This window comes from Merops nubicus, unplaced genomic scaffold (genome assembly GCF_000691845.1).
Source record: "Merops nubicus isolate BGI_N331 unplaced genomic scaffold, ASM69184v1 scaffold26135, whole genome shotgun sequence".
Classification (NCBI taxonomy): Eukaryota; Metazoa; Chordata; class Aves; order Coraciiformes; family Meropidae; genus Merops; species Merops nubicus.
In genome coordinates, this window is record NW_008607990.1 from 9118 (window position 1) to 20151 (window position 11034).

Genomic DNA, 11034 nt, shown 5'->3' on the forward strand with positions numbered 1-11034 from the left:
TCTGGCACCTCCAAGTCTTCAGCTTGTAAATCAGCCAGGTGACTCAAGCAGAGGCCCGAGGACAAAGGAAGGAACAAGGACAAAAGAAGGAACGTTCCACAGTCTCACGGGACAGGTTAACTCTGAGGGTAAACCAGAGTAAATCTATCAGGATGCAAACCCATTTTAGTCTTGATGTGTGAACAGACAAGAGAGCACTCAGGGAAGGGCAGCTTCTTACAAAAGCACAAAATCCTTCCGAGTCAAAGGCAAAGGCTTAGAGCTCATTGTTTATGGCAGTGGACTTCCCTCTGGAAGGGTCATTATGAACAATGTTTAAACAGCAAATCACAGCTTACAAATTCAAAAGCAACAACTCATTCAAGGAAAAAAAACAGCCTTTCTGTAAATGCTTATCAGCAAGATCAGAGAGGCTGTGTGTCCAAAGGGCTGTTGTTCCTCCTGCAGCTTGTTACTCTGGACTCCCATTCTGCAAGAGCCCTGATGCTGACCAGGAAGCCATTCCAGCTGGCCTCCCCTTCTCAGTGCTGCTGCTGGGTCACCATCCGGACCATTTTCAGTGCCATCTCTCCTTGATCAGATGGTACCTGCACAGAGAGGAGAGCACATGGTAAGCAGCTGCTACATGGAAGCAGAGCATTTACGCATCATCAGTTTCCTAGCTGAAAATGCCCTGCCCTGAGAAGCAGATTATTTACCATGTGCCCAGCCTTAAGAATCCAGAAGAAAGCGAAGTTCTGATAGGCCTTGTAGAAAGCAGCTGTCTCAGTGCATTCTGGAGACACATAGAGGGGCTTCCACCTTTGCTGGCTAAACTGGGCCAAATTAGGCCATTTCAGTTTCCGGATCCATGCCTCCTGGCCTATTAAGAGATAAGAGATACATTTGATTAACAGTGATGACATAGCAACTTGGGCATCCCAGTTCAGCTGGATGCCCACTGCAATAGATAACAACACAGCACTGTTACTGCACTGTCTCCATGTGCTCACATTCTAAAAATAACTCTTCTGTGCCCAGGAAAATGACCAAGGCTGTGTTCAGCATAAGCTGAAACAAGGCAGTGGAGTGAGAAAGAAAAAAGCAAACAGTGAAGATGTCATGTGAAATGGACTTAGGATTGCACAAGTTGAACATGTGCCCTCTTTGAGGCTCTGCAGCCCTGGCAATTCTGACATGTTTTGCTTCACTCCTCAAACACCCTGAATGTCCTGCCAGGGAGAAGGATCAGCTGGACCAAGCTCCCCTTCTGAAAATCTGAAGAGACACTGCTTCTGTTTCTTACAGTCACTCATCAAGAAGAGCCTGGAAAGGTTTTCTGGTTTTAGGTGCCTGCTAGAGAAGGTGGAGGTCAAGACAGCAAAAAAAACAACTCCAGGACACCAAGGGGAACAAAGCTTTAGCCTACCTCTAAACTAGTGAGAGAATTTACATGTTAACTGCAGCTCAGTTTTATCTCAAACTGTGACAGACTGGAGCACCACTAACTACTAATCTATTTTGACAGCCTCAATACCCTGTTTCCTGATTTATTGATTGCTGTGTTGTTCAAGAAGGGCATCTAAATATCTATCTAAGTGGGGAGAGACAGACAAACGATAAAGCCTTTAACAACATGGGAAGATGTCTGCACAATCTATAAGAAAAGGTGAATGGAAGAGAACACTGCAGCCCAGCAGCACGAGGCATTTCAGCAACACTTGGCCTGTCTCCCAGACTGCCACTGAATCATCTTGCAAGCAAGAGGCAAACAAAGCCCTTGAGTGGCCAAGGCCTGCAGAAGTCTACACCTTACTGAGCAGCAGGTGTGATGACTCTTCAGCTGCACCCTCCCTGACTGTTTACCAGCACCCTTCTTCCACCCCACCTGGCACCAGGTCGTTGCTGCAGGCTGCTCAGTGAAGGCTGACCTACCTTGTGCACATGATATGACCTTTGACCCAAAGAACAGGATCTTCAAGGCACAGAAGTAGAAGAGGGGATAATCTCCATGTGTTTATTCATCTGTCTTAATTTAGGAATGTATGTGTGTGCATGCATACGTGTGTCAGATTAAATGAATTATTAGCTACCTACTTACAGGCTTCACTGAAACAAGCAATTATTGATTCTGCAGATCCATTTCCCAACAGTATAATGGAAGTAAAGGAACTGCCTCTCTCAGAGGGACATAAACAAAACACACCAAGAGCTGCTCATTTATGACTGTAGTACCTAAGTGTTGGCAGTTTGACAGGAGATTTGCAGAGAAAACTGGAGAGATCTGGGCAGCAGTACCAGTATTACTGGCAACTTCATGTTCTACTCATCACATGTTCTGTTCCCAACCTAGGTCAAGAATTCCCTTACCCATGGTGTCAACAATGAGATCCAGCTGCCCATTATAGACTGTAACACTGACATTGGCTGCCAAAAGCTGATCAACAATATCAATGACAGGTTTCATGAAGTCCTCAGCCATGTTCTCAAAGACATCTTTGGACTGACCTGGTTGGAACCAGAAAGAAGAGAAATTTTAACTGATGAAGAATGTCATCCCCAAGCTGGGGCAGAAGCAACTAGTCAAGGATTCTAGAATTCAGTTCATGGCTGCACTAAAAAAAAAAAAAACAAACACAAACCCAAAAGAGTTCTAGCCCAAAGCATCAGCCAGTGATCAGTCTAAGGAACTAAAGAGAAACAGAAAGCAGCCATGCTCCCACACAGTATTGTAGCTTTTGGCTCCTCTTATCTGCATACAGGGAGCTGGCATCAGTCCTTTAAGCCTTCCTTTGTTTTACACCCTCCCTTCCACAGCATGCAGCATTGCACGACACCAGACTCCTGGCAGAGAAAAACTGACAGGAATTTCAGCAAGACTGCAGGAAAGACAGAAACCAGCTGCTGAGACAGAGGCTCTTTCTCCCTCCTGCTGTATTTTTAACTGCTTGGCTAAAGATAGATACAAGCAGCAGAATCAGAACCACATCTGCTCCCATGGGCTTGCCCTGTTACTTGTTCATTTCTGAGAATAAGTCTTCTTAGGCCCAAGGATAATGACAGTTTAATGTAACTGCTTACTACAGAAAAGTGTCTTTCTACAGTCTGCAATACTGTAAATGCCAACAATGCACTCATTAGATCCATGCTAGCAGACAGGAAAGTACCTCCCCATTTCACACAGTCAGGAATAATTTTTAGCTTCTTCCTGATGGGTCCATTCATCAATTCATTTAGGCTGTTCTTATTCATGTTTCTGACATGGCGTTGGTAAAGTCTTACTGAAAAAGAGACCACACTTTGATTAGTGCCCCATTTCAGACACTTACCCAGCACAGATAATTTTCAGTGTTACAGTCAGCAAACTCTCTTCTAATGAAAATGCAACACCACAGAGAAAGACTAACTTACTTTTACTATACATCACTGAAGTCAACCCTTATTTAGGTCAGGGGATGACATGGAAAGAACCCAACCATCCATTTCTACTTTTGGCTAACAGCATTTTTTCAGCAGACCAGCTTCTCCTCTAATTGCTTGGTACAGATATGATTTCTTCTCCTCAACAGACCAATTCTTTTTCAGCTACAATGCTTTACTTTTGGGAGATAACTGCACTGTTCACCTTCCCCGCTGAAGACAACATAAGAGCTTGAAAGAAATTTGTTTTTCACACTGATGCATAAACATCATGGAGCAGAGTCTAATCAGATTATTAATATTAATGATTTACATAACATTTTTGTGTCCTAGCTTGAAGAGAGAAACAAAAGACATTAACAGGAAGTAACTTAAAGGTCATAAAACTATGTCACAATTACACTGACTACTTCCTTGGAGTAATTTGTGCAGGATGCATAGGTGGAGGTGTAATCTATAAAAGGGTTGTTCCACCTTCCTATTTATCCCTATTTATGCAAGAGCAAACAAGTTCTGCTCAGGAGAATATCAGTATCCTTTGGATCTGAAGGCCGCATGTTATGGGTCTGCTCAATTATTGCTGTTCCCACTACCAGAGCTGGAGGTACTTGGAAGCTCAAGTACTTAAATACAACTTACTGAGATGGAGATTTCCTTGTTCATTTGATTTCATTTCTGGAACATCTTTAGTCATGATGTTATAAAAGTTCACATTGTCTGTGTTCTGAAAACACAAGATGTTTCAGTAATGCTGTAACAAAAACACTTCTCAGATATGAAGAACAGACTCTTCTGAGAAAAGAGGTAAATAAATCCTTAATAAGGGAACTTGTGACCTGTCACTTCACCCACACATCAGAAAGATACTAACGTAGAACCAAAGTTTTTCCATTTGCTTTGCAAAGTTGGGAAATAATTTCTGCAGCCTGCATTGCTCACAGCTGGGTGGTGCCAGGGATGCCACTGACCCCTCTGACACAGACGTGAAGCTACAGGAAGCCTGACACCCTGCACGTGACTGCACCTTCTCCTTGCTCATTAGAGTAATGCCTGCAGTGCCAGATGATGCTTTCAGATAGTCTCTTTTGCTAGGTCTAGTCAAGCCTGATGCTGCCTCTTGCTCAACATCCTTCCAATCTACAACCTTCAAAATCTCAAATGCTTCCTCAAGGATGTGATGATAGATGCCCCTGCTGACACCCGAATATGTTCCAGGAGCAGCAGAATGGCAGCTCTGAGGCAGACAGCAGAGGAAGGACAAGTACCTGCATCCAAAGGGCAAGTGTAATCAGTGTTGCCACTAGAGGAGTGACTAAAGATTCTTGAAGCCTTGCTTTATTAAATTCTTGAATTTTTAAAGTTCTGATGTGTAGGTCAGAAATCAGCTCACAACAGCAACTCCAGAACTGAAGTTCCTGCACCCTGACAGTGACATCACAACTAGAAGACAACAAACAGACTTGAAGAGAAAGGCAAAATGGAAACCACAAGTTCCTTCCAAACAGCAAGAAGTGAAACTAACTGTGCACAAGGCATTGGTAGATCCAAAACAACAAAACAAACAAACAAACAAACAAACAAAAGAGATAAAAGGAAGCAGCTCTAGATTTGTCTTTGTTTGAGGAAGTGAGAATCTCACTTGTACTAAAACAAAAACATAAGAAAGAATGAGATTTTGGAGCAACTCTTCCACAGGAAAAACAAGAACAAAACATCACCTATCATTTAAGCTGAAACTTGCTAAGTAACAAGATGCAGTAGCCTGTAGGAACAGGACACAGCTTGAGGTTCCTTTCCATCCTGTGCACCTACGGTAGCTCTTTAAATAGAGATCTCTGCTTAACTTGAACTTTGTGTCTTGCTGGATGCAGTTCTCAGTGTTCAAAACAAAGCTTTCAAGGAGACATAGCTCATTAAGTTGAAACTGGGTTCTACAGAAATCAAAGGGACTAGTGGCACACTAAACATTAAGCACCTACTTAAGTGATGTGCCAGGTTGAAACCTTGATACAATAGCACAAGCCCACGTGGGTCGCCCTGCCCACTGCTTGTCACAGCCACACAGTGGTGTACAGCAACCAAACAGCTCTTCTACATCAGCACGGGCCAAAACCAACACTGCCAAAAATGACTGGTCAGGGAGTTGCAGAATTCATGCTAAACCAGTGCTCACTGAAAAGACAGCCTGAAGTTACATACCTCTCCAGGCACCAGTTAGTTATTAATGCTGGTCAGAAAAGATCTCACCTCTTCAATGATACCTTCAGCCTTGCCCCAGAGCTCAGTGGCCAGCCCATACTGATTTTTATTTATTGCATCCATTATTTCTTTGGCAACAGCAGTTACTTCTGCTAGACCATTATCATCAAGGAGAGACTAGAAGACAAACAAAAGAGGAGAGCTTTAATTAGAATTTTACGTTCATTTCTCACTAACAGTCTCTGTACATTCAAAGTTTTATTCTGGCTAAGAGCCAACTTCAAAAATCAGCATCCATTTGTATGGCAGTACAGGGGATCAGGTGAGGATCAAGAGTTTAAGGTACTTACAGTGCTGTAAAGATACGGCGCCCAAGACAGCACAGAGTCTAAAGAAACAGAATAGATTTCAAACATCTAAGCTTTTGACACACAATTTCTTTTACTTTTCTTTTATTGTACCAAGAATGATTGTTAGAAAAATATATGGAGATGAATTAATAACTAAAAAGGTGCTGTCAGCTCAGTTTAGCCCAAAGGGTATGTACCACAGAGCAGGCTCTTTAAAATCCTGAGAACCAGCAGAAGTACTGCAGTGTCATCAACCTCCTAAATGTCAGTCAGTGACATTTATTTAAAGCAACACACATGTTGTTACCAAAATGTTCTCACCCCAACTCTGCAGCACATTGCCAGAATGTGGGGGGAGATCTGACAAATGAACGGGCATTGTCTGAGCAGATCTGTCTGAAAAAGTTACAGGGGGAAAAAAATGTTACAAACCAAACCTGTTTTATAACAAGTTTGTTTATAAGGTCTCAGGGATCAGCTGACAGGAGACAGATTACTCGATACTGTCCCATGTTGCAGAGAACCTGTGAAGCCTGCCCCTGCAAATCCCACTGAAGGGCCGAGAGTCCTTTAACAGGCTTTTTGTCCTCCACCCACGAGACACGTCTCCTATCTCTTCAAGGTCTGTGAGCACATCAGTTCCTCAGCACAAGGTCTTCTTGCAAAAAGGATAACCTCAACTGGAACCTTGTACATCATTTGGTGGCCATATTTTAAGTGCAGTACTCTTACCAAAACACCTCAGAGGCTGTGAAGATGTGTAGGGATGTTTCACCACCACCTTACTTCAAACACACTGGATTTGCTCTCTGACTTTTCATCACCTGGACACATTCTAAAAGTAGATTCTTTAATCACAGCTTGCAATGTTGAACTACTTATTTTTTATTTACTCAACTCAGCTAGATATTTAATTCACTTAGGGCAGGGTCGGCATTTTTGACTCAATGTACCCATGGAATGGCCAAAAAAAAAAGGCAAAAAAACCCCCAACAACAAACCATCCACAGTCTGAGGATTTTAAACATACCCAAAGGAGAAATCCATGAATCACCAAAAGCAGTCCCCATAAAATTGCACTTTATGGTCCCTTTTTGAACAGCCTTGGGGAATAAGAGAAAAAACAAACAAAATTAACCTTTAGTTAAGTATTCATGACTCTAGAACCAGTTTTAAGTGAAAAAAAGTAACAGTCTGAATTAGGCAACAGGGACAAGGTATCAGGGAATTTCAGGAAATCAGTACTTGTAGAATACCACATTTTAAAGTGAAAAGTGAACCAACTCCAGCTACTTACCTCGTGCAGCTCTAAAGCAATGCCAGCAGCCATTTTACCCCCATAAGATTCAGAAAATATGTAGAATGGGATGGTCTGGAGAGGGACAAGCGACACAATGAGTCTGTTGGGCAGAAGGCAGAAGATACCTCCAACCGTTCCCCACCTCCCACGGAACCCAGGCACTGGCTGGTCACCTCTCACTATCAAACACTGGATCCCTTTCCAATTCTAGGCTGCAGATAAGATTGCCATAACATCCTGGTGTAAATACCAGGGGAATTTTTGAAGTAGGCACTTTAGCATTTTGGAACTAGAAACAGCCGTGATCCTATATGCTTCTCAAGTCACTCAACAGACAGTAACCCACCCCACTGCTTATCTAACTGGCACCAAATTCAAGATACAACTTCTGAACTCCCAGTGTAGCCACTGACTCCCACCAAATGCATGCTACCTAATATCAGACACTGCTCGTCTGGAAATCTCTTCACTTAATTCTTTTTGAGATCTGTGTGAAAGCAAAGAAAAATACAATTCTAACAAAAAATACCATTCACTTACCTGGAATTCTGTTCTACAGGTGAAGAATTCTCTGAGAAAAACCATCATATCAGAAACTACTGTGGTAAGGTTTTTGGCAAACAAGCTACAATCATCCACATAACTGAATCCAGTGCCCACAGGATTATCCACAAACAAGATACTGGCTGCCTGCAACTGTATAAGCAGAAAGAAAGTTTGACTGAAACCTCAGTTCAGTACCAGAAAAACATTTGTTTTGATGGCACAAGTGCTTAACTGAGCCACCAAATCTTTGGCCCTGAAAGAACCTGCAGAAAAATTAGGTGCAAGTCCAAAAGAGAGAATAGTACAGGTGTAACTTGTCTGTCAGAATGTAAAATAAGAGTTTTTCTTTCAGGTTGCTGGGCTTTTGTGAAACTGCTATAGCAAAGGCTATAGTTATACAGTCACAAGTGTAAAAATAAAACCAGTAGATCAGCACACAGGTAGCTAGTGTGGCTCAGAGCAGTAAAGGCTCACAAATAAAGAGGTTACAACACAAGGTGTTTCAAGTTGCTCAGTCTGCAACAAGAAAGGCACCCAACAAATCCCAGTGATCCAAAGGCAGACCACCCATATGATCCAGGGAACTCCAGAGTAGTTAGACTATTGGTAGCTCAGAGCACCAATACATTTCATTGAATAAACTCCCACCTACATAGGCAGCTATAATTCATTTTCTCTTGAAGGTCTTACTGGACTTGTAATGATGAGCCATTGGCTGTATGTTGCCAGGCATCCAGAAAAACATCTACAGCTGTATGTAGCAAAGCTAAGATCTGAAATGACATCCTTCTAGAATTTCCCTCCTCTCAGTTTCCCAGACACTTGCAATTCACTAATTCATGGAAGCCCTGGTATATTCCATCAAATCAAATTAATAGGTCTGTTCCTCAGTTTTAACAAGACTATTACTGTAAGCAAATGTATTAACCATGCTATTTCAAGGTGAATTATTACAGTTCTATCAAACAATGACAACTGTTCTCTGCGTTGTTCCATAGCAATCATCTGTGTACACAAGTAAGAAACATTTGGAATCAGTAATTAAAAGCTGAACTCTCAACTATACCCAGGTTGTGTTTCTTGGTTTCATTTCTTTGTCTAATGGACCAATCTCTTCAAAGTTCCCAAATCCACAGCCTGAAGCTCCTGGACCTCCCTGTGGGGAAATACCAAATGACAAAAGTTAAAAGGCAGCATGGTATAGATATGACAGGAGAAAAATAAAAGCAAGCCAGTAGGTAGAATGACAGAGTGTAAATTAAAAAAAAAACACAGCTTTTGCACTACATGCTAATTTGCAAAGCAGACTCTCCTCCTTGCTGCCTTTTATTGTGTGTATACACACTGCTTCTGAAAGCAAGACTTTACACAGAGAAGCAATCCCCCACTTGCACAGCATGCAACTCATTAATCTGATGCTTTCACAAGTGTGGTTTGAAAACCCTTCCCCTTAATACCAAATGCAGAAGTTAGCTATCTAGAGGATTGCAAGTTCATCAGCACGTACAGTGAGTGTACTCCACTTTATAAAAATAACCCAGAAAGAAAAAGACCAAGTCACCAAGTGATTACGTTCAACATTAACTTCCGAAATGCAGCGTTGGAGGTGAACGTGGAGCACACACCACTGCCTTTATCAAACTGCCACTGAATGGGACCAATCACTAAACAATCAGTCCCTCTTACTTGTTTCCATGTAGAAATCTTTCTAAATCTCCAGTTATTTTCTATACTCTCTCTCTCTGAACATTGTTTAGACTATAAGTTGTTCAGGAAAGGCCCTGTGATACTTGTAACATGTGCCACAAAAAGCACTGCTTGGTATAAAAGTTAAGAACAATGTCTATTTCTACAACTTACCTTGGTAGAAAGTGAGCAGTCAAGGATCTCTCACCATCAGAGAATACTTTCATTACTTCTTCCTAACCTGAATACCTCATTCACAAAGTGAGTAACTTAGAATCGGGCAATTTTGAATCCTATTTCTGTATCTGCGAGGCATCTATCAGACCAAACCAGGCAAAGACAGAAGGATTTACCAGTTCAGTGTGTTTCACCAAACCTCACCTGCAGCCACAAGATGAGAGGTAACTCTGTGAAGTCTTTGGTTGGGTTATTTGCATAGTAGAGCCACCAGAACATGTGTGCCTTACTGCGAACTTCCACATATCCCCACAGCTCCTTGGGCTCTTGGGACTGCCTCAGAACTACGCCTTGGAGGGGAAGAAAAAATAAAAATCAGACAGATAAAAACGCTCAGCTTTGGGCCTTCCACCAGATGTGTTACAAAACACTACATTTCAACCATGGGTGTGATAATTTGAAATGGTTCCATTAAAAAAAACTACTATAAGAAACGTGCCTATACTTACGCCCACACTCAGAGCTGAGTTATCACCAATGAATGAAGTTAAGTGCGTAATTGAGGGCTTAGTTATCAGGGCCTGGTGTTACAGCTGCTGCCAAAATAGCAGCCAAACAGCCAGGATAATTTTCCCTATCCAAGAAACATTTAAAGTCTTTTCAAGGCCTGGACTGAAAGCACAGCCCACCCCACACACACACCAGCTTTAGGGTCACCAGGGCTCCCTCAGGGATCCAACATTTTGGTCTTAATCTCTGGGTCAATCAAATCATTTCACAGTAACCAAGGAAAATATATAAAGGATAGACAGAGGGGTTGTTTCTAAACGAACCCAAGATCTACATCAGTAGAGAGTCTTGTGAACTTAAGCAGATAGTCTACCCTCCCTCTGGGACACACCAGAAACCGTTGAAACCACATCCCTTCATCCTCCCGATCACCACAGAGGCAGCAGTCCACTGGAGAAGCCGCGGGACACTGGAGAAGCCTTTTCTGAAGCTACAGTGGCCAGTCTTTGCTGATCCACAGACAACATCATGTTTCTTCAACCAGCCCCCCCTGCAGCAGCCGTGACACCCCCATACAGCTGCTTTGCCCCTTGCAGCCCCTGGCCTGAAGGGTCTGGCAGGTGAAACACTGGCCAGGGCCACCGCACGCTGCCCCACATGGCTACCCCACCGCCCCTCCCGGCGGCCAAGGAGCGGAGAGGGCCTGGGGTCTGTCCAGGAAGGACAGGCGACAGCCCGGGTAACGCAGCGGTGAGAAGCGCTGCCCTGGCTTGCGGGGAGCCTCTCCCACCCACATTACCCGGGTGAACCAACTGGGACCCGGCCTTCCCCGTTCCTGCTCCAGAAAGTTTCCCTGGGGCTCCGGGC

At 43.1% G+C, this 11034-nt stretch overlaps 1 protein-coding gene across 1 annotated transcript; it reads right to left on the reverse strand.

Moving 5' to 3' along the window:
* Positions 1–274: 274 nt before the first annotated feature.
* Positions 275–9936, reverse strand: SCPEP1 (serine carboxypeptidase 1). The gene is made up of 12 exons (XM_008940144.1): positions 9862–9936; positions 8861–8950; positions 7789–7944; positions 7246–7320; positions 6979–7051; positions 5949–5986; positions 5647–5775; positions 4039–4123; positions 3147–3260; positions 2350–2487; positions 699–862; positions 275–587 (listed from the first exon to the last, which is right to left on the reverse strand). Exons 1-12 carry the CDS (start codon positions 9934–9936, stop codon positions 522–524), a joined length of 1203 nt encoding a protein of 400 aa, XP_008938392.1. The 3' UTR covers positions 275–521.
* Positions 9937–11034: the final 1098 nt, after the last annotated feature.

What these genes read in the sequence shown, in the direction of transcription:
- SCPEP1 (XM_008940144.1), bottom strand. Translation starts at nt 9,936, where the DNA reads ATGTTCTGGTGGCTCTACTATGCAAATAACCCAACCAAAGACTTCACA. An exon ending in CTCTCATCTTGTGGCTGCAG is followed by an intron (nt 8,951 to 9,861) that starts GTGAGGTTTGGT and finishes ATTTCCCCACAG; the next exon opens with GGAGGTCCAGGAGCTTCAGG. An exon ending in CTGAAGGTATCATTGAAGAG is followed by an intron (nt 4,124 to 5,646) that starts GTGAGATCTTTT and finishes TTGTGTTTTCAG; the next exon opens with AACACAGACAATGTGAACTT.